Source organism: Oryza brachyantha, chromosome 5 (genome assembly GCF_000231095.2).
Source record: "Oryza brachyantha chromosome 5, ObraRS2, whole genome shotgun sequence".
In the NCBI taxonomy this organism is placed as follows: Eukaryota; Viridiplantae; Streptophyta; class Magnoliopsida; order Poales; family Poaceae; genus Oryza; species Oryza brachyantha.
In genome coordinates, this window is record NC_023167.2 from 6272163 (window position 1) to 6298680 (window position 26518).

Genomic DNA, 26518 nt, shown 5'->3' on the forward strand with positions numbered 1-26518 from the left:
TTCCTAATAAGACGGTCAAACTCTATCAGGAGCTGACCAGAACAACAGTATGATAGCAGTTTGACCTGCAGATGACCAACGATCGGACTAACGGACTGTGAATTCAAGTGTAATTAAGGCATGTCCTAGGTTTGTTGTCTTGATTTATCATAATACCTAACAAGACATGAGAGGGCCCTATGGAGGTAAGCTCTAGCTATGGTTAGCAATTCCCCATCAGCAAAGGGGATCCGACAGGGATCCGCCCTAATGGGTACAGGGACATGGCATAATTTCCATCGCACGAAAGCGGGGACAGGACCCAATATTTTCGGGGACAGGGCAGGAATGGAGAGTCAGAACCCACGTGGCCTAAAATCTAAACTACCTCTAAAATATACAGCCCCAGTAGCCCACCAAAAACCCATTTAGCTAAATCCTATTTTTAATTCAGTCCTCCACTCTGCCTCTCTTCTCCCAGGCGCCTTCCAGGCTCCCAGTCGGGCCAGCCGGCCGCCTCGTCCCCTCAACACTAACGCCCAACCGCCTCCTCCCTCCATGCCAGCTCCCAAGGTGACATGCTGGCCTCTCCTTCGCACATATCGCCACATTCTCCACACACGTATATAAAATTTTTATTTATAAATTATTATTTTTATTTACAAACATATCGTCTTCATGGAATATTTACTTTCCGAGCCACCCAATCGAGCTTCGCTCACCAAACATAACATATCAAAGAACTAAGCTGCCATTTCCCATTTCCCATTTCCATTCAACAATATCCGGCCAACCAAACACGTCCTAACCCAAGCCATCTCAATTTTTTTTCAAAGGCCATCTTCCAATCATTTCAAATCGGACATGAGTGATCTTGTCTTAAAGTAATGCACTAGCATATTCTGCAAATTTCTATTTGAAGTTCGATCCATGTTGGCTGGCCGTTTGTGTTTTTCTGTACACTAGTTAATGCATTCGGTAGACACCGATGCTGCGACCATGTCCATTGCCATTCCATGGCAACCGTGCTCAACTTGCAAGCATTCGGTACTGTGTAACCCCCAAACAACATCCGTTTCATCAATATATAGAAAACAAGGAACAGAATCAGCGACATTGGTTCCACAACACGCGCTATTTTTGCTCCATGCCGACACTATATTTCCTCACCACCTCCCAATTCAGACAAAAAAACTGATGCATGCCTCCCAATTGTGCCATCCGGACACTACCCAAAAACCCCCCTCACCTGGAGCTTGATCGGCCGGCCGGCCATGGATGCGACGATCGGCGATGCCAGGTCAGCGACGTCGGTGGAGGCAGTGTTCGACAAGCAGCCATTGCCAGGGTTCAGGGATGTGGTGACGCCGCGGTCCATGGCCGTCTCGGTGGTGCTCAGCGTCGTCGTCTGCTTCGTCGGCATGAGGATCCAGATGACGGCCGGGATCGTGCCGGCGCTCAACATGCCCGCGAGCATCCTCAGCTTCTTCCTCCTCAAGTGGCTCGTCAGGCTGCTGCAGAGCTGCGGCTTCGCCGTGCTGCCCTTCACACGCCAGGAGAACATGTTCCTCCTCACTTGCGTCATCACCTGCCTTAACCTGACCCTCACAAGTAAGCAAAGCATGAGCATTATATGCCTGGGAAAAATATTGCAAATATATAACTTTCTACTATTATAGTCTACATGTTATTTTAGATGGAAAAGGCAATAACTTTTGTTTAACATAGCACACAAAGCTACTACTTATAAGGAATGAATAAAAAAAAGATAGACAGACCCTCACATCAGCCTCACATGGCTCTCCCTCACACACAACTCAAAGGGCACATAAGACTAGCACATGAGCAATTGAGCATGGAACCCCATATAGATCACCTCATCTTGCAGGTTATCAGACAACTAAACTAGGGAAGTGATAAAATAGTAGGTTTCTTTAATGCTATTCTTCAACGAGTTGTAGCTTTTTCAGGTGTGAAACAAGAACTGTAATTACTAATTTTCTGGACAAGTCAGGTATTTAAGGGCACAATGGAATAATTTTTGAAAAAAGACATTGACACAATTTGTAGCCAGGTTTTTTTACATTTTGCATCTCTTTTGTAGTTAACTGGCCTATTTTTCTTGTTACCACTATTTAGGTGGTTTTGCAACCAATATCGTTGGAATGACTTCTACGGTGGCCAGATCACTTACTGATGATCCAGATCCAAGAGATACTATTGACCATGTACCAACTGGAAAATGGATAGTATACCTATTCCTTATTGGTATGACAGGAGTTTTATCGAATGTGCCATTTAATCAGGTGATTGTTCTTTCACTAATGGACGTAGTTATATTTGTAATTTTAGAAGTTTGAACTTAGTATTTCGACGATCGTTTTGCATTATTTCATCCTTAAACATAACTCCTATGTTGGTTTCCTTATACTGCAGGTCATGATTATCGACTACAAATTACTATTCCCAACTGGAACAGTTATAGCTCAGCTTATTAATAGCTTGCATACTCCGGAAGGAGCTTACATAGCAAAGTAATGAACTCTTGTTTTCTTAGTGAAAATTGACAAACTGAATTTCATGTAACTATATTATGAATCTTTGCACTAATATTTGCATGTAATCCAGAATGCAGGTTGCGACTATTTTCAAAGTATTTTTTGGTAGTTTTTCTTGGTCTATGTTCCAATGGTTCTATACTGCAGGCGACGATTGTGGATTTCAACACTTCCCAACATTTGGACTAGGATTATACAAACACAGGTGATAAATATATTGTATCTTACTATCTTTCTTAAAGAATGATGTTACATATGGTGCAGTTGTGTCCTCCCCACCTTCACAAAAATACAGCATTTTAGTTGGTGTATAGTTAATGTGTTCGAGTTTCAACATATTATCATACACAAAAGATGTAGAATGGTTTATAGAAAACTGCATGTAAATAGTGTATTACACAATAATCTCAATAATTTGTATGTAATGTAAGTCATGTATCTGTATCCAAAAAAGAATAAACACGTAATAAACAATTATTTAACAATATATAAGTCCAAGATTGACAAGCTCATAAAAGATGTGGCACCAAATTTGAAAATAGGTAATGACAATTAGGCCATACATGTCTTATCAAATGGTGAGATTGAATTCCTCAATGTGCTTTATTTACTATGAGGGTAGGGAATAAAATACTCAGTCCAGAATTCATCGATGGATCATAGGAATCTTAGGCATTATAGAATCAACAAATTGATGCGACTTGTAGGACTTGACACTGGTCAGTAAATGCATGTGTACAGGTTCAAATATATATTATAGGATAAGCATATCAGTTTAAGTACTAACATATATATATGTCATGCTTACAGGTTCTACTTTGATTTCTCTGCGACATATATTGGTCTTGGAATGATTTGCCCACATATAGTAAATTTTGGATTACTTTTCGGGGCCATCATCTCTTGGGGATTTCTATATCCTTTCCTTGAAACTAAACGTGGGCAATGGTATCAAACTGACAGCCCTACAAGTTTGAATGGACTAAATGGATATAAGGTATGTACGAAAAAAAAAAGCACATTATTGTAGAGTCATTTAAAATTCCCAGTCCTTTTTCTGCTACTAATCAATGCAAAGATATATTTTCCCACCAATTATGTTATATACTGGACTAAAAATGCATATGAACATCTCCTACAATGGTAATATCTCACTCCTATAACCAATTAAGTTAAAACAATCATAAGATGACTTTCAGATATGTGCAACTATTCTTTCTTTTAATATACAGCAGGTTCCACACTTCCACTCCACATCTATCTGTGAATTGATTACTGCAAACCTGCAAACAAGAAAAAGAAATACATGAAAACTTGGTAATTGCTTAAGCTGGACCAGGCATATGTACCATACTAGGATAAATTACAGATAATCTTATATCAATGCAAAGTTCACACTACTGTACATTGGTGTTGATGATGATGAGATGTTATAGTTACTAGTGCTATTGTGTCAAAAATTGAGGTTTTTGTGTTGTATTATCACTTAGACAGGGTAAATGCAAAAGTTGGCAGCATTGCAGAGAAAAAAGGAGAAAAGGCCTACATACACTTTCATGTAACATGAATGCATTGCATTTATTCTTTAACAAACTGAGTACATACTTCATAGCATATATTTTCTTTAATTATTTATTACACATGGGTAAGAATTTTGAGATTCCAATCAACATTTTCGCCTTTAAATTAACCTTCACCATGAGCTGTTTGTATTGCTACTGGAAATTATGTGCATAGTCATTGCAGCACTTTTGATGACGTAAGCTACATTAGTATCATGATCAATTTGCTAGTTAGTTTTTCGCTACCGAGACATGCTCCTCTAAGTTTCTTTTCTATGTATAAAACTTATATAACAGGTGTTCATCAGTGTGACACTGATCATTACAGACGGGATGATAAATTTTCTAACACTCATTACTACAGCTTCAATTAACTTCTACCAATTAAGCAAAGAGCATGATTCAGGACTATCCAACTATATCAAGAAACACCCAAGCCTCAATTATGATGATCGCAAGAGGATTGAGGTGTTCTTGGCCAACCGGATCCCGGTCTCTGTCCCAGTGGCAGCCTATATTACTTGTGCAGCCATCAGCACGATTGCAATCCCAGCCATGTTCAGCCAGATCAAATTCTACCATGTCATCGTGCTCTACATGGCCATCCCAGTCGTGAGCTTCTGCAACACCTATGCGACAGGGCTAACCGACTGGTCAGTGGCACCGACCTACGCCAAATTCACAACCTTTGTCTTCGCGGCATGGATCGCCAAGCCTGGAGCAGTCGTGGCCAGCCTGCTAGCTAGCGGGGTGATCATGGCGGCGCTCCACATCTCATCGCAGGCGATGCAGGACCTCAAGTCAGGCCACATGACACTGACGTCACCACGTGCAATGGTCACCGGACAGCTCTTCGGTGTGGCCATCGGCTCCATTGTCAGCCCATGCATCTTCTTTGCCTTCCAGTCCACAGCGAAGCCTGACGCACCGGTGGGTTCAAAGCAGTCCAACTACCCATGCCCCTTCGCGAGTCTGTACCGCGCCATTGGGGTGATCGGCACTGGAGGGGTGAAGGAGTTGCCGAGGCACTGTGTGGAGTTCTGTGTCATCGCCTTCTGTGTGACGGTCATCATTGATGCCATTGTGCTGGTCTCACAAAAGAGGGGGTTGAGGGTCCACAGGTACATCCCCAGCATGACAGTAATTGCACTGCCATTCTTTGCCGGCTCCTACTTCACCATCGACATGTGCGTGGGGAGCCTGCTGCTGCTTATCTGGACAAGAATCAATGCCAAAAAAGCAGAGATGCTGTCATCGGCCGTTGCGGCAGGCTTGATATGTGGAGAAGGGTTGTTCACACTGCCGTCAGCATTACTCAACATGTTCAAGGTGCAGCCACCAATGTGTATGAAGTTCCTATCGGGTGGCCAAGAGGTTGTGGCAGTGAACTCATTCTTGAACAATTTGGGAAAACCCAGAACATGATGAGCAATGCACTAAGGATTTACTTTCCGAAAGTGGTCTATGATCATTGTAAATGATGCATATATTTTATACATATCATGTAACTTAAGTTGGCATGTTAGAAAGCTTGGTGACAATACAGTTAAATGCCACAGCGTAAAGTTCTAGAAGAGCATTACATTCCGTAAAAGTTCACTATCATCTAAGAGGCACAAAATTTCAAGAGGCAGTGGTATACAGATCAAGACTTTCTCGATATTTTTGTTATAGAAGCGGGATGCATGCGAACAAGCTAGCTTCCATTTTCTTAACAAGGCATTCTCATGTATTAAGGTACTCTCTCTATTTCACTGATCCAGATTCATATAAATACTAATGAGTCTAGACATACATACAAACCATATACACCGATCAATGGATGAATTTAGGCGGGACCAGGAAATCTTGTAAAATAGAACATATGGAGCAACCGAGAATAAGTAAGTATAACATGTAGTATTCGAGTGAGACCGAAAATAGTTTGTCACAGAACAAGCGCTAGACCAGCAAGTAGGTTACAATCATCTTAGATAACCATTGGTCTATCGATCAAATCATAGTCAGCTGTTTTCAGTTTAGCCATTGGGGATGCGAATCCATGGAGCTCGAGTGCTACTTCTCTGGCAGAGGGAAGGGAACGAGGAAGGAGGCAATGGGGACTCACCAGCAACCGAGGGGGCAGCATGCTCTCCGATCCGGGAGCGACGCGACACCACCTTGCTCCTGCTCCCTGCAGGTGATAGATAGCAGGAGTCAGATGAGATGTCAAGGTGAGGACTTTTTGGCGGCGAGGCGAGGCGAGGCGAGCCTCTCACCATGTCCGGTGGCGCCTGATGCTGGGGGGCGTGTGGAGGGGAGGGAGCCATCGAACAACCTGGACGGCGTCGGCGTCGCCATGGAGGAGGAGACGGCGCGCCGGCGAGGGGAGGGGATGATCGAGAATGGGAGGAAGCCGCCGTGGAATCCAACGAACGTAACATGGGCTGAATCCATTTTCAGGCCCATTTGTAACCAAAACCACGCTATCAAGGCCCATTTTAACCCCTTGCAGATATCGTTGGGGCCCAACGCATCAGTGGGCCTGCCCATAGCTGTCCTGGACGAGTGATCATGTCACGTGGCATTTCATGTTAGAGAAATCCTCTTTGTGTAGGTCAATGTATTACAGTTTTTTTAAAATACTAGCATATTGCCAACGTGTTATAACGGAATTTTATTAAAAATATTATTAGTATGTTATTAAAATAGAGTTAATAAAATGATTTGATATATATGTCTATGTTATTTTTTCTTTCAAAAAATAGGAGGGAATTGGTGGTAGAGTAGGTGGCAAATTCACCGTCACCACCACTGCTCTCTCTTTTATAGTAGTATAAAATTGATAACATATGAAGAGAAAACCGATTCTACTCAACAGGAAGAAACGCAAGAATTTGAATGTCATTATTTTTTTCAAATAAGTTACAAACGTAGACGACAATATACGTAAACGAGAACTCACCCACGCATGTACATCCGATCAGATGCTTTGCCTAGTATTGGAAGAACTATTAGCAATAAATGCATCCTTGTTTAAGTCAGCGACTCAAAACCGGTGAATTGGTTCCACCATAAGAAACTAACTTAGCTCACAAAAAGAAATCATGACATATGCAGTCCTATGGGAATTGAAAATATCGATTAATATTTTCGCTCTGTAGTAATTCTCAGTAATCAAACATATAGTTTAGATATCCCACAGTAAACTTGAGAACTTGCGGAAATTTTTGAGAAAAAAATTATTAGAATGGAGTTGAGAGACAAGATGAAGAGTTACTTCTCAAACACATTAGGTTTCAAATCCTCCAAAAAGTGGAGAGGGCTGGTTCTGTTTGTTTCAAGGGATTAAACTTTAGTCGCTAGTCACATCGAATGTTTGAACACTTATTCTAAATAGTAAATATAGACTATTAATAAAACACATCCATAATCTTAGACTAATTCGCGAGACGAATGTAATGAGACTAATTAATTCATGATTAACCTATATGATGCTACAGTAAACATTTGTTAATTATGAATTAATTAAGCTTAAAAATTCGTCTCGTGGATTAGCTCTTATTTATGAAATTAGTTTTTTATTAGTCTATGTTTAATACTTCAAATTAGTGTCAAACATCCGATGTAACGTGCAGCTAAAAAGTTTAGTCCCATCTGAACAACCACTAAAGGAGATTTGCTAGCCCAATCCTACAATACAAAGGACTTGACTATGTAGGAAAAGTTCCTATGTTATTTGGATTCTTTGAAAATCCTACAAAATCACCTTGTTCCAAATGAGTCTGAAACGGGTTAGGACCACTGCAGTTTGTAATGGGACTGCACCAGAACAGAAAAAACAGCAGACGATAATCCATTTTATCAGTGAACGGAACAGCAGACGATAATCCTGGATTATCAGTGAACGGCTTTACAGTGACCGAATGAATACGATCGGTCGGATTCTGATCAAATAGCCCCAGCATTTGATCAGAAAGAATTCATAGTGCCTGTTTAGAACAGTTTCTGTGACCTGCAGATTCTCGTAGAACCTCTAGACGTTAGAAGGTTTTTCAACAGTTTTGTTCGCTGAGCATTTGGAATTCATTTTTGTTGTTTTTCATTATCAGGTGAGCATCTGAGCCCTTTTTCTAGATTCTGACAAACTGTCTTCTCATCGGCGGCTTCCCAGAACCTTTTTGAAACTCTCCTAAAATAGACCCGTAGATATGTACGGATTCTTTTTGGAGCGAAGGGAATATAACTGAACGTGACGAATTACAAGCATAGAAATGTTCGGTTAGGCTGACAGTACAGTAAACTGGCACATCCATATACCACTAGTAGTTCCTGAATCTAAATGACACTAGAATACATAAGCGAATTTCAACACGCATCATAACCACCATAGCATCATTTCTGCTTTGCACACAGGGCATCAACCTGATATTAAACAAGCGGCACTTGCCTGACCTAGTACATCCACATCCCAGTAAAATTGGAGCAAAAATGGTTCTTGCAAACAGTGCAACAATATCACGCTGTTCCTCCCAATTCTTCAGAAGCCTGGGTTAAAATCAGGAAGGCCTTAGAAGAAGATAGTGGATATCCCCATGGCTAAGCACCCAAAAGCTACCCAAGGGCTCAGGCGCTCACCTGATAAAGAAAAAACCACAAAAATTGAATTCCAAATGTTTAGTGAACCAAGTGATGCATTATACGATATATATAACAATATGTTATTTAGCGACATTATAAGACACTGTTAAGTAGTTAACAATATGTTATTTTAGACATCAATGAACATCAAACAAAACAATCGCCCTAAATATTGTGTTCAGCAAAATGCTGTGCAGCTGGACAGGCCGGCTAAGAGAAAGGGCGGCACACACCATAGTCATCCACCAGTGGAGAGATCTTGCCCAATTATGACAATGAGAAAGATTCAAGACCGAGAAAATAGATGGAGAGATGTGTAAACTAATACTCTTTGGATTTAATTCTTTCCACTTAATAGATAGCAGGGAGACATAAAAATGGTAGCTTATCACCGAAGAAACTTACTAGATAGCAGGAAGGCATTTAGGATTAGATCTGGTCAAAGTTTTAATATTTCAACCATCAATTTTATATTACAATAAGTTTATAAATTCTTATAAGTTTATGATATTATGATAGTATCTTTGAGACAAATCTGCCAATACTTTTTTTTGTTTTGTTTTTAAACTAAACAATTGAGAAATTATTGGTGGTCAAAGTGTGACTAAATCATGTCCTAAACACCAAAAAATTATGACTGGAGGGAGTAGCTAACATAAGTAACTACCAAATTATCATATATGTTCATGCAACCTACTAATTAGAGAACTGTTTTTTCAATTAAATGACCTGAGACCTAGAGTAGCAACATGGTGTAGAGAGCCAGATCTGCCATGGTGCTTTACTTGGCCTGGCGCTGTCCCCAGCACATAACCATCACCTTGCACTAAAAATGGACAATCATTTTTACATACATGCAGTTGAGACTTGAGGACCCAATTGACCAGGATCCAGATCAGAAATATCACAGCATTTACTAGTTGTACTTCAATTCCCAATGACAATGGGATTAATACATACTTAACTGCAGTTAATAAGCTATAGTTGATTCTTGCTAACCAATTTTTAGTCTTAATAGAATTACATAGTTCATTTGTCCAGGCCATATAAAGTTCAAAGAAAATAGGATTATAGGAAATTAACCGCTCAAGAAAAATAACCAGAAACCTATACAAAATCTGATAGGAACTGAGACAATTTCTAATGAAAGTCTCGCATAGGTTAAACTGTAGAAACACAAAGCAGATACAGTATCTCCTCTCAAAGGAAAGTAGCCACACTTTAGATACCTTTTCTTCAATGAAGCCCTTTACTTTGACCTAAAGTTACATTGATTGAATTTTTTTCTTTTTGTGAAATGCATGGGTTGAAAAATTGATAGAGAAGAAAAGGAATTGCAGAAAAGAAGAATATTTAGTGCAATGCAAATCTTTGGTTCACAACTTGTGGTTGATGGCCAGCATATTTGTAGCGTTATATCAAAGCTTATGGGCACCTTCCATAAACTAAGAATGAAGCAAGAAACACTACATGTTTAGTGACTTCTCGCTATTCCCATTCATAGTCTCCATCCCAAAATTAGATGATTTCTAGAGATAAGTTTATTTATACCCTCTTACGGTCTTACCTACCTTCACTCCACACATCAAAAATGTTATGATGCTAGGAATGCATTTATTTTGTCTTTTCCCCTTAGGATACTAGGAATGCATTTATTCTCAGTAAGATGGAGTGTACATTAGCCCACAATGCTCTCAAAGATTAAAGTTGACATTTTGAGCCTCAACAGAGAGACTACCACTCGAATTGACCATGAGGACCATGGCAATAAAGCAGTGATAGCTACCATATATATGTGTAAACAAGGCCCTTTTTTGTCAAATATTTTAGTACATAGTGAATCTAGTGAAACAAAACTTTGACTACCTGGTTAAAAATATATTTATTGTTTTATCCATTGAAGAGATGGACAAAAATATCAGGAGGGATTTTTTCCCCTCATTAGTCAAATACAAAGAATCTGACAGGACAAATGAACATGATGTATATATGAACATTATCCTAAAACAGTCAAAATAGTTGATATTTTTTACAAAATATGTTTTGAAATATTTTGTAAATAGAAAATGATAACAGAAAAGTATTACTCCCTTCAGTTTCATAATACCTGTCATTTTAGACAAGGCTAAGATCAAACTTTTGGAACTTTGACTATAAATATTGTTAAAATTTTTAAAAATATTTACTTTAGAAACTTGGAGACTATATGTATAGATTAACCTTGAAACATGCTTCAATAAAATCCTATGTATATTGATATTTTTATACATATTACAATAGAAAATAGTGGTCAAAGTGGTTTTTTTTGCATACTGTGTCCTTGTCCAAAACGATAAGTACTATGGAACTGGAGGGACTGTAACAAAAAAAAACAGTGCTCAACAGCACAAAGTGAAACAATGAAAGGACAGTCACATTGAGGAGATTTAAGCAATATGGAAACAAGTTGGGAAGAAATGAATCATACCTATTCTGGCTGCTTTCCAAAAGAAGCCACGGAATCTGTCAAGAAATTCAAGTGCAAAAATGAATATATGAGAAAATGTAATAATATCTGCAGCTTCAAATAGAAAGTAATTGACATTCTTCCACAGTTCTACTTTTCTGAAAAGTAATGGGATTACAGGATCCATTCGTCATTTGGCCTTCTAAAATCTAAGAAATTGTAAGGACTAACTGTACACAACTGCAAGTGTTTCACAGAAACAGTACTCATTGTTAGCATAACATGCAAGTTGGTAAATCAATGTGAACTTCAGTAAAAGTGCATGATTAGACAGATATCTTGAATAAATGAATCATGCCCAAATCAAGGTGGAGTAAACAAAGCTACGACACTCTGCTTTCCAAAATTATTCATGTACAAATAATTCAATCAGGTATAGGTGGTAGAGAAAAGGACACAACCTCAAGGTCAAGTACGAACTTGTTCTCTAATTCATCCACAATTAGCTTCTTTATCAGAACACAAGACAATGGCATGTGAATACAAATACCTCCGAGACCCAAATTCCACATTAAAGATAGAGCTTTGTTCGTCCAGGCGATTTCTTTTAGCTTTTACTGTTAGATTTAGTTGCCTCTATGACCAAAAAGAACTGCAAATTGCTCACGTAAGGGTGCGCGCGCCGGACCAGTGTATTTCGCTTACAAAATCTAGAGAGCAGCATAAGATCTGCAGTAGGGTGAAAGAATTTGCGCTTTGATTGAATATTCTAATCTTTTTTTTCTTCCCGACGATGCATTCGACAAGAAGAATTACCCGGTGCGATCGTTGAGGATGGCGGGGAACTGGATCTTGATGTAGGTGCAGGTGCAGATCACCAGCAGCACCACGGTCAGGAACGAATTGAAGTTGAACAGCGCCGACTGAAACAAGAAACACGAATTAGGTCGCCAGATCCATCGAATCCATTCACGCGGATGAACGGAAAGAAAGAGGAGGAAGTGGGTGTCCGGGGATCTCACCATGGCGCTCGCCGCCTTCCCGGCTTCCGGCGGTGGTCACGAGCTGAGCTGAGCTGAGCTGCAGATCGGGTTTGAAAGACCCAAAGTATAGCGCGGCGGAGGGGGTCGCCGTCGCCGGGAGGGGGAGCCGGTCGCGCAGGGTAAAACGCTCCTATGACGTGCTCAACAGACAAACGAAAAGGGGAAATAATAGGGTTCGATTGAAATTAGGGCAAAAACTTCTAGATCAAGAAATGTCAAGTGCAAATGATATGCTAACTCAAAATAACAAATTCAGTCGACCCTAAAAATTAATTTTGGATTAAGAAAAGGCTTCTTTTATATTCGCGACGATGCCAATACTATAAAAGATTTGATTTTTCATTCCTATTAAGATATGCATTATGCAAGCTCTTTAATGGAGTGGTCTCACGTAAAAATAGCATAGCATGTAGAACGAAATAATGCATAGAATACTCTCTCATAGTGCAGGGTTCTTTAAGTGGGTTCTACAGAACTTTTTTTTAATCATTTCCATGCCTCATCTATCTTGGTCTCTCTGATGCCTCTCATTTCTTTGCTCTCTTCCGTGAGTCCTCGTAGCGGAGCTCTTGGAACAGTGAGTCATGGTGGCAGAGCTCGGTGCGCGCGTTTCAGTGGCGAAGTTTGGCGTTAGGCGCTCCCAGGTGCACTCTCCTCTCACTGGTTCCACTTCCCCTTGCCTCGTTGTCCTACCATCGTCAGCTCCCATCTCTCCTCACTAGTGCCATCGTCCACTCCTTTGGCATGTCCAGATCTGTTGTTGCCGCTCCCTCGCAGCTACAGCAAGCGTCTCCAACGAGCGAGCAAGGAGAGAGGACCGCAACTAGACCGTTAAGGCGGTCTCTTTGGTCCTTCTCCCATTTGTCGATCCCTCGTCTCCTTCTATGTAACATCCTCGAAATTTTAGGGTAAAATTTTTATGAAAATATTTTAAGTTGTTTTTCTTTGTTTTAGTCAAGTTGGAGCTCTTAAAACTCATTCCATTTCTTTTATCCTTTCCTTTCGTCGCAATCCACCTAAATCTCCGTCATCAATTCAAATTCATCTGTAATTAACAATTACCCAATTCCCACAATTTATCCTACAGATCAATATCAATTTATTTTCTTTAGCCAGTATCCGCTTGTCAAGTTCATGCCACAAAATTCTGGTGTTCATAAATATCTTTATTCGAAGTCATTCGATATCCAGAAATTCCAATTACATTTATTTAATTTCGTTTCATCCGATTTCTATCCAACCTTCATACTGAATCTCTAATTATACTAGTTTTATCCAAATACCGAAATCTCCGTATTTACCTTTTTATTATTCTTTCCCTCGGCCCAAAACCCATTCAGCCCAGGTCGGCCCAATGCCTCCACCGATCCCAACTTCAACGAAGCCTCTGGTCGGCGCCACAACCGATAACGCCGACGTCGTCGTCATCATGCTCATCCTCTCTCCACTGTTTCAGATTTCCTTCGTTCGGCCAGCCACTAGCGCAACCGACGTTATTGCCGTCGCCATTTTAAACTCCTCCCTTTTATACGATGCATATCATCTTGCCGCTGCCTTCCACCGCCTCGCTGCACCGCCTTTCCTCTTCCTATAAATTCCTTCTGTTTGTCATCTCGTCACTGTTTTGCACAAAAGAGAGAAGAAGCAAGCCAACGTTGAGCACAGCTCGTTGCTCCCGATCTGTTCACTATTGCCGGCCGAGTCGTCGCCGGTATTGCTGCCGCTGACCATGAAGAAGGTCGTTGCAGTCCCCTCCTTTATTTCCTTGAAGCTGTAAAGTCAGTCACTATCAGAATTGCTGCCTCCAAGCCCGGCCGGACTACAGCAAGGGTTTATGTCGCCGGTGCTCCATCGCAAAATTGGTCACCACCATAGCTTCCCTCCCAAAATTAAAGGTAAAAATGGAACCTATACCTCCTTTCCAATATTTCCCCTCTCATCCCATGTTGAAATCGTCACCGGAATTTCACCGAGTTCACCTCCCGCGCTGCTGACCGGTGCTGCCCTGTTTTGTCGCCGTCGGTCGACCGGCGCCCTGCTGCCTCGCGCCTTCCCGCGCCCAATCCCGGCGCCACCACGGTCTCTGCCCTCCACCTGAACTTCCCCACGATCGTGCCCTCGCCGGAGCTTCGCCGGAGTCGCTGCCGGCGTTCCCCTGTTCTACCACCACCGGCTGCACGGCGCCATGCCACCCTGCGCCGTCCCGCGCTCAGCCACCTGCGCGGCTACCTCCGCCGCCATCCCCTTTACCTCTCTGGCCGCTGCGCCTCGCCTGGGTTCGCCGGAGCGCCGCCGCGCCATGTACCACCGCCGCCTGCTACAGGCTGCCGTCGCCAGCCCTGACGGCTGCCTCCCGGCCGCCACCACCGAGGGGAACCGATCCCCCTCGGTCTCCCGCCGCCTGCACAGCCATCCCCGGCCGGAGCCGGCCTTCCCCTCGCCTGCGACCCTCACCGTCGGCCTCCTGTGAAAGAGAGAGCACAAGAAAGAAAGAAAGAGAGAAAGAACGAACGAGAAAGGAAGGAAGAAGAAAGAGAAGAGAGAGAAAATAGAGATTTTCCTACTCGAAAATAATTCCAAAGTTCCCCTTTGCCCTTTAAATCAATTTGACCATCCGTTTGACCTTCGATTCCAAATTCAAGACCTATTCTAGACACTTTGAATTATTTCGAGTCCAATGAAACCACTTTCATCACCATCCGAGACTCCGAAGTCGTAACCTTAATTTTGCTCCTATGGTTTGCTATTCATTAATACCGGCGAAACCACTCAAATATCAACTTGACCTTTGATTCCAGGTATTATTATTTGGTTAGCCACTCCGGTACACTAAATAATTATGCAGTCAAATCCGAAGTCTATCCTAATATATCGACGATGTTTGAAACGTCGATTTCATATTGTTTCTTTCGACCTGACCTTATTTAATCCCTAATTTCTTTTATTCTTATACGTTAAACCATATACAATTCAAGTTATTGATTTAATTCAATAACTCAGTGATCTACCATCACTATCTAGCCATCCCCTTGATTTAAGCTATCTATACCTGATCCTTACATCCCTTTTTCGATACGCATAATTAAATCTTAAATGCGTATAGAATTCAATCGGTTACTCTCATTCCTAATCTAATCATGTGTGACCAATCACTGACCATAAACTCATTTATATTGCTTTATCTATACCAACTCCCATGTCCATGACAATATCTTAAGTTAAATCCCAAGGTTGCTCGTTGTTTCATATATACACTCATCTTATAAGACCACATAGGATCATAGCATAACCATCGCACCCCCATAACTCTAGCTTCCACTATTATCGTCTTCTACTGTAAGCCCTAAACCATATCTATTTGAATCTCCAATTGTAATCTTATTCTTTGAAATAGTTAAAGCCCATTTAATTCCATCTATCCTTCAATTTACCATAATATCTCTTGAACCACTGCTTCAAACTGTCGTACGACCATGTAATTATAGCTCATATATTAACCCAATTGTTGTCATCCTCCTGAATCCAAGTTTATTACTAAATAACCTCGTTTGACTCATCGTCTTCTCTTTCGACACATTAACATATAGCCTCTTCCATATACACAGTTTAATCTATCATCTTCATTTCAATCAACCACTATCTACATGTATTTTCCGTTTTATCCGAATCATACCTCGAGTTATCCTTGATCTTTATTATGTGGTATTTAAATCAATCTCGCGTTATGCGAAGCCACATAAAATCATGTCACAATCTTTTGATATCTCCTACTTTCGATCTTTATTATACACCATTCTGATTCTAGATCATAACTGTCTAGATATGCAATCATGATCCTAATCCCAGATCAGTCTAAAAACCTTCCAAATTCCTTCAATCACCCATTCAGCTATTATCTCTGTCTAGCTCCAACTTTTGTTGCTATTTTATTGTTTATTTATAGCTGTTAGTTTTATGGTTTTGTTTATTGTTGGTTCTTGTGTGTGTGCGCTAGATCGTGTAAAAGAAAGGTCTATCAAGCCACCACAGGAGCTGACGTGGATCCAGACGGCTACGTTGAAGCTCCTAGAAAACCACATGTTGCAAGGCAAGCCATTACTCTATCCTTGATCAACTTGAGAACCTAAGTAGAGAACCACTTAGTTATTTTATGCATTATTTACTTTCAAAGTTATTTTGGCGTACCATTATTTTCAAATAATCTTGTTATATGAGTTATTGCCCTATAATTAATTTACTATCGTTGCCAATACCATAAACTATCATATCGTGTCCCTGATGACCTAGGTATAGGTTGTATACTACATCAGATTAATATTATAGTGGGTAATACCTCCAAAACCCCGTATAAAATGTGTTTTGATATGAATCCCTCGTTTGGAGTGCTATGGAGATTAAGTCTGGGTAAAAATGATGTTTTGAATAATTTTCTTATGCCATGTGAAGCGATGTAATTGCGTCCATCCGCATGATCGAGATATTCGAACTTAGCGTATGCTGCTCCAGTGGATTGATGATCTACAGCCTATCTGTATATATGGCAATATCGGCCTTAGGTGTGTACTGGCCACTGAGTGTTGGTGAGAATTGTATGAGTCAGGGTGCTGTGTGTACCCAGGGTACTGTGTATACCCAAAAGAGGTCAGGAGGAGCTGATGTGCCTCTGAGATGCTCAATAGTGGGTGGAAGTTGTGGCGGGTTGGAACACACCCCCTCTACGTTCGGGACGGGGCCAACGGCCACAAAATCCTTTAACCCGCTAGGTGGATCTTAGATGAGCTCGGGGCAGTATTACATTATGTTATTTACAGCCTTGCAAACTATAGATATCGTGCGGGTAAAGCTGGGCAGACACTGCAGAGTCGTACAGTATTCGAATACGCCGTGCTCCCGGTTAATGGAGATACGTCATAGGGTGATTCCTATTCTCATGGTATGAGTACTCTTTTATAATTAAAATGTGGATTTGATAATGTTGAGAATAACAGTGATTTAATATTGCTATTGTTTTAAAATATCGTTTTTATACCTTTTATGAACAAAATATTTATGAAAGTAGGGCAAAACTATTCATGATAGGATTGTTATCAAAACCCTTTTGATGAACCCTATACCTTTGTACTCCTTGCATGTTATATATTTGTTTATTTATGGTTATGGCTTGCCGAGTACTCTTGTACTCACCCCTTGCATAAAATGTGGTTCAGAAAAGCAGGTCGTCGTCAAGGTTGTTCGTGTTAGGGTCGCTTCCTTCGCTCGAGCTTGCCTGTGGTGTTGTTGGGTCTTCTGCTTGCTGTCTGGTTGTCTTTTTGAAAAGCTAGGCCAACGTGTCATATTTTCGCTGATAAGTAAGTATAATTCGCTGAGCTTGTGCTTTTATACCTTTTCTGTGCGCAACTGCATCCTGGGCAGTTGTGGCTTGTGGGATTCCTGTTTATTTCAGGTGCACCCTCACATTCTATCAATGACGCAAATCGGAGCAGAGGTGACACAGATCGGGGTGGATGGAACGGTGCGGATGGAGATCGACAACCTTGGTCTTTTTAATCCGCAGCGTGCATGATAGGTGCTTCTCCCCTCACCTCACTATATGCTCTAAAAAAAGCCTGACAAGGCAAGTGTGCCTTGTAGAGGGCACGAGTAGCTTTGTAAGAACACGAGTTGGTCCAAGCTAGAGGGGAATCTCCGACGTGCCTTAGCTGACCAGGTCACCACAGTTTGCATGCCCTTAAGACTCCAGTTATATTTATATGGATACGGTGTGTTTTGCATAAGAAAAACATTTTTTTAACATTTTTATTCATCAAAATAGGGTAAAGGGTTTGGTTTCCATCCTCCCCTATTAAGACTCAATGTTATGTTTATATTGACATGAAATGTTTTTTATTTTTTTCAAGGTGTGAAATTATTTTTCCCTCTTTTAGGAGTTGTTGAAGAATGGTTTGTGCATCACTATAGGTCCACTTTTCTCCCCTCAATTCATTGTGAAACATTCCTATTAAATGTTGCATGTAAAAAGCTTTGTAAGTGAACTTTTTTATCCCAGACGAAATTTTGTAATAGGAAGTTTTTCAAGTTTTCAAATACTTCTTTTGCTATGTAAATGAAATAATAGAAAGTTGATTGGTTCTGTATATTGGGGCCCAAATATAATGCCTTATATTCCAATAGCGGACGACAAAAGGTTTAAAAATTGGTTTTATTATTAAGTCAATTACTTTTATAATATAATAATGAAATAGCGATACAAGTCCAAACCAAACATAAAAGATAAAAATATGTATTATTTCAAAAAAAATTAAATACATATAGAATGCGTTCCTATATAAATTGTAATTGTTCAGATGGATAAGCTAGTATTGATATCTCAACTTTTATATAAAAATGTCCAAGACAAACAATATTTACCAGTAAAATCTGATTTCAAACATTAAAATTTATATTTATATATTCCATGTTAAATAGCAGAAAATATTGCATTCGTGTACCCTACTATTGTTGTTATGGCTACAATACAATATTGTGCCTATTTAATACTTTGGTTGTTTGTGTGCACCCATTGTATCCTGTCTTCTTTATCTTTTAATTTCATTATTTTGGTGTGTTTTTGTTACCATCAAGGATGGAATCAGAGATTTACCAACTCTGAGGTTCAACAATAAATATAATTATTTAGATAAATTTTAATGAAAACGTAATAATTTTCTAATACAATTTTTCAGTCAAATATGGGGTTCAAGCCTATCATCTCACATCACAGTTAAGAGGGGATTCAACCACCAAAACATCCCCCAACACACGCACATACACCACACTATGGGATCGAGTGTGTGGGAGGTTGCAGCCTCATGGTGGATCCACCTCCTTCACAGTTTTGGTAAGCTTAACATCCTTGGTATGGTTTTAATTTCTTAATTATTAGTGAAATAATACTAACGTATAGATTGTATACAGATTAAATTTAAGTAGCTTAGCTTGATAAGAAAAGAGTTATCATATTGGTGTTTATTAAGGAGTTCCCATTAACCTATAATGCTAAAGACTCCAAGTGTTTCTCATTTTAACTGGCTATGTTCTCTTGTTTTTCTTTCTAAAATATGAACCAAATGTCTCAGTCTAATAACCTTAGTTTAAGACAGCTCCAGATCCAAAAAATTCATGAGCTAAGAAAACCTATCTCTAGATAAATCTATCTTGGAGTTGGGAGCCTGGGGTGTGCCAAAAAAAGGCCTTAGTACTGCTAGCACACATTTGTGTGCCACAAAATCTAAATAGTGCTCTAGGTGATCTATATGGAAGTTTCCAACTTTTTTTTTCTCACGTGTGAGGAATGATTTTCCTTGGCTAGAGGAACTTTTAAATCCATATTTTCTAATAAAGGTCCCATCACAATTATGTAACTCTAGGATGCTACGACCTAAATATATAATCCCCATCTTTTCATTTATGCTTATACTTATAAGCGAAAATTTAAAAGTTTAAAACTTAAATTTAAAGTTGATTTTGAAGTTTTTTTTATCATTGTTTATTTTTATAATTTAAATTTAAATTATATACGTGATTTTAGCGATATAAAAGCCAAGATTAAAAATTAAACCACGATGAAAAAAACCTAAAATTAGTTGAAAATTCAATTTTTGACTTGCAAGCATAAAAAGAAACGAAAAAAATACAGCTGACAATTTTAATGTCTTGGGCACAGCATGAGCCCATTAACCCACCTCGCTCGCTTGATTCATATGATACCGAACGGACAGACCAGGTTCTCTCGACGTCAGACGATCTGGTTCCACTTTAATTATGCTCTTGCTCTATATTCTGCAGTTTGCACGCAGAATTCTTACTTTGTGAGGCAATGGGCGCGAACTAAACTTCATAGCACATGGATTTTCTTAGAAATTGAAAGAACATACAAGATTACGATCCTTTTGGGTTTGCATTTACAAAGTCAGAACAGGAGTTATATCGCTACATCATCCACTGTTTTCTGGACGGCTTCAACATGCTCGGGCAGATCACTCTTCCAATGACTTGCAAGGTAAGCCTCTTACCGTGTGTTTACATTGAAACCTGCAAAATTAATGCACATCCGTTAACTGTGGCTGTGTTGAGGTCGTATCGACAAGTAGGGTCGTACATTTAAAATGTTAAACGTAATCTTACAAAACAAATTTTAGATTTCGCCTAAAAACCACGAGACGAATCTTTTGAGTCTAATTAATCCATCATTAGCATATGTTGGTTACTGTAGCACTATGACCAATCATGTACTAATTAGGCTCAAAAGATTCGTCTCACGATTTTTTCCATAACTGTGTAATTAATTTTAATGTTCATATATATTTAATGCTTTATTTAGGTATCTAAATATTCGATGTGATGTTTTTGGAACTGCCTGTATTTACGGAAGTACGAAACAAAATATCTGCAGTCACCCTTTAATTTAAAATGGCAGGAGCTCTGCCTGATAAATTGAAAAACGGGCAAAACATGTCCAAATATTTAAAAACAGAACAATAAACATCAACACGCATTGCACTCTCTTTGCTCGACATCCTATTTTGCAGGTAGTTTTTAAGGGGAAAAGAAAGAGAAGGAAATCAGTGCATTTTATCAAACCAAAATGGGCAAGATTTCTGTCAAAATAATTCTCTGCAATACTTCATGCCAACAAAAGAAAATAATTGAAAGATGGGTAAATGAAATTTCTTTTATCCTTCAAGACCATATGCAGTTTAACAAGATACTGCTAATGGAATTATGGACATACGTAATCATAATTTCTCCTCTAGTAGAATTCAGCAGTGCTCTGAACTTCAGAAAAATAAGGTGACATGGACTCATGATGAGCACTTATCTTGCAGGGCACCAGGAAACATTGCTTAAAGACAATATAGACTGGTTACCGTTACATGAGGGTGAGAAATAGCACCAGAAAGCAAACAATGATCCATGGGAAGTTGTGAATAGAGGAGCAGAAATATTACCAGATAACATCAGAAATAGAAGATTCTGAACTGCAACTTGAAGCATCAATAATCGATGTTATCTGTTGATTATCCATTTCAACGCCTGCTGCATTGCATGTTATACACATATGGAGGGGTATAACCTGTGGTCAAAAGATAAGGCTCATGTATTAATCAGGTGGCATTAGATGTTTCGCAAAAGAATGCAGAGAAAAATACATAAAGTAATCTTCGGAAAAGAACAATACCTTTTTGCTGTAACGAAAATCACGTTTCGGCAGGAAGTCCAGTGGTAAGTTCAATGTAAATGGACATCTGACCAGAACAAACAGCTTGGTAGGGCCTTTAAAATTGGAGGGAAATCATTAAGCTAAAAATGATGATGGCATTCCCAATCAAGTATATAGTATACAGAAGAACCGATACCTGTGTAAGATAAACTCCCAGCACCGCTTGATATAAGAGCACGGATGGCCTATTTAATATACATGTGCATGCTATTATTCAAAGTGGACCATATGAAGACAAAGCAAGCAGAGTGATAAGTAAAAATATTATGATTATGCCTGGCAATGGGGGTATAAACATAGCAAGATTCTCCTTACACTGCTTGGTTATATGACAAAATGCCAACAGCAGAGCAAAAGTACAACACTAGAACATTTCAGATACGCTTTTGCCATATTGCTGTCTAAAGTAGGTACCAAAGGTTACTACATTATGAATTTCATCAACATTCATATCTCAACTGGATGGTACTTCAACTAAAATACAAATCTCTAAATATATGGAGTCACCCTAGTCCCTAGGATCTAAGGGGAAACATTATTCACAGAGTATTAAGCAAGAACGTAGCTCACCTTTCGAGAAACAGACTGCGCTAACTTGCTTATACCATGCTCATTGGCACTTCCAGCATCAAATCTACCATGAGAAATTGTAATGTCATAGACAAACAAAGGCCTGACAAGGCTACCACCGATGATCAGGAGAACTCCTTCAATGCTAGGAACTTCATCAAGTGCTTTCTGAAGAGCAGAACATAAGCTAGAGAGGCCATTCATTAACTTCTCCTGCTTCTTGATCCTCTGTCTAACCTGCCTTTTTCGTCTGTTGTACTTTCTCTGATCAGATGGTTTCAGTTCTGCAGACGGCAATGCCATCTCTGTCTATAAATACCCACAAAATATTAAAAGGCTCGTTACAGAAACAGATGCTAGCGGCAACATGTTTTCTGAGTACTGAACTTACCATTTCCTCCTTTAAACCTGCAAATTCATTTTCAAGATTTTGCAATACCCTGAAAATATGGAAAATCAAAATAAACTACAAATCCATGTGATAATTACATAAAACCATGAATAACTGGCTAAACTTAGGCCACGTTCGATGCCCCTGTAAATTAACTTATATCCTCTTGTTTTTTATGCGCACGCTTTCCGAACTGCTAAACGGTATATTTTTTGCAAAAGTTTTCTATAGGAAAGTTGTTTTAAAAAATCATATTAATATATTCTATATTTTTTAAAAAAAATAATAATTAATTAATCATGTACTAATCTATTAGTATGTTTTCCGTGCCAAGGATAAGTTAACTAAGACCCTCCATGCCGAACGCGGCCTTAGTATAATCTGCTCCCCGCCCAAAAAAATAGTATAATCTGCAAAATGGATAATAACATAATCCAGACTACGTGATGTTCACTTTTTTTCCATTGTGGTGCAGGTGTGCAACGATCAAATTTTAAAAACACAGTATCAGGAGATTTGTTCAAAGGTTTCATCTTCAGTGATGTATGCATCCTAGAAGTCCAGCACCAATGCATAGCAATGTTTTATGTTATATGTGTGCCAAACGTAAGCCTCACAAAATTATCCCCACTTAGCTGACACACGCCAATGCATCAACATTATCATTGTTGTACTGGACATACTAGGTTGGACATGTTTATGTCCTCAGGTATTGGGAAGCGCGAGAACACATGCAGAAACCAAACAGTCATACAGCAAGTTTATGGGGTTTGTTCTTTTGAACCTCTGCATATATATTTGTTGCTACTTTGGTTTCTTACCTTTTTCTTCTTGTTGGCACAAACATACGTGAGCCTTTTGCATTTTTTTGTGGAAAAACAGCCATACAACAGAAAGTTCTATACGATAAACAAATGCATAGACTTTGATTTCTCCAAGGGAAAACAATTTTTCCCATTTTATTTGTGCAAACCATAAGAACAAAAGCACACGAGCATGCACCAACAAACATCACACCCTGCACCAACACATGGAACCAGGAGTATATGACATGCTACAGTAAGGTAAATTAAAATATCGCATCAACTAACACAAGAAAAAAAAACAAGCTAAGGCCACATACCAAACAAACATCTCCAAGAATCAACGGAAATACATGCAACTTATTACCAAACTGGACCTAGTTTTTAATTCATCGCTAAGAGAGTTGCCCAATTCAATCCCAACAGTAAGGCCCTGAACACCACGAAAAATTTCAGAGCCATTTCCAATCAATGGAATTGTCAATCCTGCCTAGAGCCATCAGGTAGGGCTACTATTCTAGTTCATCTAAACTCAAAATCCACTCAATTCGTACCCTAATCAGATCCACAAGCAGTAAGGGTTGCTCTAACAAACACATGATAACTTAGGTTAAGTAAATTCAGAGCCCAGTGCCGCCTCAGTCGCAATGAAAAACTAAATCAGAACACGAATCAGCTGCTCAGGACTAAAAATCACACTGAAACCCACTAAACCCGTCCCTACATCGACCATTTACCGGCACATTTCGGGTGGAGGAAATTGAAACGGAGAGGCGGGGAGGGGGGGGGGTGGATTACGAGGGGATCTGGTGGTGCATGTAGAGGACGAAGCCGAGGAGCTCCTTGACGACGTGGAACACCTCCGACCGCCGCAGCGACGGCGCCGCCGCCTGCACCTCCACCGGGCCTAGCCCCAGTGGCGGCTGGCCGCCGCCGCCGCCGCCTTCCGAGGTGGCGGCCCTCCCCATCCTTCCGCCGCCGACCGTTCAGAAGTTCAAAAACTTGGGGGGCTGTGGGGATTGGTTTTCGCTTCACGCTGGCTGCTTTGCTTTGCTGAGAAAACGCTGGTCGGATATTCTGGGTTCCACCAAAGTTTGCACTCCCTCCCTCCCTCGTAGCATCTCTAACTGCATAGCTAAATTTCGCTATCTAAATATTTATCTGGTCACTTTCAATTTTTATTTGGTAAGTTAAATTCGTTTTTTACTCTAACAGTATCTCCATCTCTCCTTTTCATTTTAAGTCCATGATAATTGACCACGCGTCAACCTCACTAACTATTTTCCTCCTCAATCTCTCCCTCTTTCTCTCACTCTCTCCCTCTTTCCCGTTGGACGAAAGCGGCGACGGCAGGCGCAGCAGCGGCAACGGCCGACGTGGGGGAGGGCGATGGCGGCGCGGCGGCCACGCGCGAACGGCGGCAACGGCAGTGACAACCGCCGCGGATGCGACAAGGGCGAGCGGAGGCCGACGGCGGCGCCGAGCGGCTGGGCAGCAATGGCGGCGCCGAGCGGCTGGGCAGCAATAGCGGCGGGGAGGGCTACGCCGAGCAGCGGCAACGAGCGATGGCCTCCGCGACCAAGACGACCACGGCGCGACCGCTAGCGCGCGGCGCTCGTGCGCTCCCCCGTGGCCCCTTAGCGGTTCTCGGTGGCGGCGGCAGTCATCCCCGGTGAGCGGCGAGCGGAGGGGCGGGCGGAGGCCGGCGGCGCTCGGCGGATCTGGACGACGGTTGCGGTCTCGGCGGCGGAAGTCTTGGCTGGCTACGGCGGCGACGGTCTCGACGGCGGCTGCGATTGCCCTGGCCGGCGATGGCGGCAGTGGTTGCCCTGGCCGGCGTCGGCGGCGGTGGTTGTGACCACTGTCTTGGGTGGGGGACGTGGAGGATGGAAGGAAATGATGTCTGGGTCCATGTGTGGGGCGTACGGTTGGCAAGTCTCTTTTAGCTGGCCATATTTGGCAAGTAGTGGGAAGGATTTGGTCCGGTTGGCAACTTTGTTGGAGTGCAAATTTTAGACCGAACACTAGTAGAGAATATAATATCTATGACATTCTATTATCGTCATGGTAGATGCAAAAATCGTCACAGATAAACTTTTGTGACGAAATTACGACGAAAATGGTTTCGTCTTAGAAGTCGCGTCACAGAAGTTTAATTGTGACGAAGAAGAGCATGTTGTCACAGAACTACTTCTCCTATGACGTTTAGGATTCGTCATAGACATTTGTAAGCGACATCATAAAACTGGTTTCCAGCTGGCCACCGACAGTAGATAGGTGACATGGCCTTGACACGTGGATCCTTTGTATGACACGTAGCATACTCTTTTTACAACACGTGGCTGAATTGGATTGGTCCACGTGGCACCACACTATTCCTCCACGTGGCAACATGTGTTGCGTCACGTGGACTCCTTTTATTCTGCCACGTGTACATGTGCCGTTCAGCCATGTGGGCACTTTTTGTTGGGCCACGTGGACACGTTCTGTTTTGCCACGTGGGCGTGAATTTTGCGCTACGTGGATGCATATTACTGCGCCACGTGGGCAACTAAATTGGTGACACGTGGATGCATAGGTTTGAGCCACGTGGCTTCAACATATGTAATGTTATGATGAATTGAATCGTCACAGGTGTTATCTTCTTTTTTATACACAACATTGAAATAACTTGAAATATATACAGCAGCAGAATATCATACACAGTACATAAGTTAATATATATATATATATATATATATATATATATGTATATATCATGTTCAGATAAGTTTATAGAACTAGTGGAGAGCAGATAACAGGCAGTCCACCAATAAAAACCTACTGAAAGGTAACCAGTCAACCACAAAAACCTACTGAGTAGTTCACAAGTCTTACCCTCCACACAAGTTTTCCAGTTATTCACAAAATTCCACAAGGCAACCACAAAAGATAGAAGTTCATCACATTGATCAGTTCATCACAGTCAGGCTGAGGATTCGCCTAATTAGAAGATTGTTCTCTTCCTGTTGCTGGTTCATCTTAGCCAGGGCTTCATCTGCAATTTCAGCCTTCTTCTTTAGTGCATCAACTTCTTCACGAAGCAGAGCTGAATTCTGCTTCTCAGCTGCAAGTGCTTCCTAGAGTGCTTTTTCACTTGATAATGTTGTTTTTCTGGTTTTTGTCTCCATGCCAGCATTCTTTAAAAATGTACAATTGGATATGTCTTCAGATAAAACCTTTGAGACAACCTCTGAACTTGATCTTGGTCCATCGCCATTGGCTTCAGGATCTTCCATCATAGTTTT

The 26518-nt window shown here is 40.7% G+C and overlaps 4 protein-coding genes and 2 long non-coding RNA genes across 7 annotated transcripts; 3 read left to right on the plus strand and 3 right to left on the minus strand.

Annotated features, from left to right (window-relative positions):
• The first annotated feature begins 1253 nt into the window (after nucleotides 1-1253).
• LOC102711431 (probable metal-nicotianamine transporter YSL3) lies at nucleotides 1254-5926 on the plus strand. The gene is made up of 6 exons (XM_015836946.2): nucleotides 1254-1590; nucleotides 2119-2285; nucleotides 2416-2513; nucleotides 2608-2742; nucleotides 3348-3534; nucleotides 4397-5926. The coding sequence occupies exons 1-6, from the start codon at nucleotides 1254-1256 to the stop codon at nucleotides 5522-5524; spliced, it is 2052 nt and encodes a 683-aa protein (XP_015692432.1). The 3' UTR covers nucleotides 5525-5926.
• Nucleotides 3530-6556, minus strand: LOC121054390. Its single transcript, XR_005811751.1, has 3 exons — nucleotides 6358-6556; nucleotides 6207-6272; nucleotides 3530-3820 (listed from the first exon to the last, which is right to left on the minus strand). It is a non-coding gene; the product is annotated as an uncharacterized LOC121054390 (long non-coding RNA).
• Nucleotides 6557-8256: 1700 nt separating this feature from the next.
• LOC107304156 (protein kish-A-like) lies at nucleotides 8257-12446 on the minus strand. The gene is made up of 5 exons (XM_015836935.2): nucleotides 12188-12446; nucleotides 11982-12088; nucleotides 11187-11221; nucleotides 9449-9545; nucleotides 8257-8716 (listed from the first exon to the last, which is right to left on the minus strand). Exons 1-5 carry the CDS (start codon nucleotides 12188-12190, stop codon nucleotides 8713-8715), a joined length of 246 nt encoding a protein of 81 aa, XP_015692421.1. The 5' UTR covers nucleotides 12191-12446; the 3' UTR covers nucleotides 8257-8712.
• Nucleotides 12447-13478: 1032 nt separating this feature from the next.
• LOC102711259 lies at nucleotides 13479-17941 on the plus strand. 2 transcript variants are annotated; one of them, XM_015837679.2, is made up of 4 exons: nucleotides 13479-14103; nucleotides 16203-16295; nucleotides 17416-17556; nucleotides 17652-17941. In XM_015837679.2, exons 1-4 carry the CDS (start codon nucleotides 14043-14045, stop codon nucleotides 17753-17755), a joined length of 399 nt encoding a protein of 132 aa, XP_015693165.1. In that variant the 5' UTR covers nucleotides 13479-14042; the 3' UTR covers nucleotides 17756-17941. The 2 variants fall into 2 exon arrangements, with proteins under 2 accessions (XP_015693165.1, XP_015693164.1); XM_015837678.2 differs by having other exon boundaries at nucleotides 13482-14103; nucleotides 17416-17941.
• A 2103-nt stretch (nucleotides 17942-20044) lies between these two features.
• Nucleotides 20045-24499, minus strand: LOC102710979. The gene is made up of 7 exons (XM_006654123.3): nucleotides 24030-24499; nucleotides 22429-22477; nucleotides 22038-22346; nucleotides 21604-21652; nucleotides 21426-21520; nucleotides 21196-21320; nucleotides 20045-20278 (listed from the first exon to the last, which is right to left on the minus strand). Exons 1-7 carry the CDS (start codon nucleotides 24197-24199, stop codon nucleotides 20224-20226), a joined length of 852 nt encoding a protein of 283 aa, XP_006654186.1. The 5' UTR covers nucleotides 24200-24499; the 3' UTR covers nucleotides 20045-20223.
• LOC121054403 lies at nucleotides 20159-21405 on the plus strand. The gene is made up of 2 exons (XR_005811785.1): nucleotides 20159-20246; nucleotides 21073-21405. It is a non-coding gene; the product is annotated as an uncharacterized LOC121054403 (long non-coding RNA).
• Nucleotides 24500-26518: the final 2019 nt, after the last annotated feature.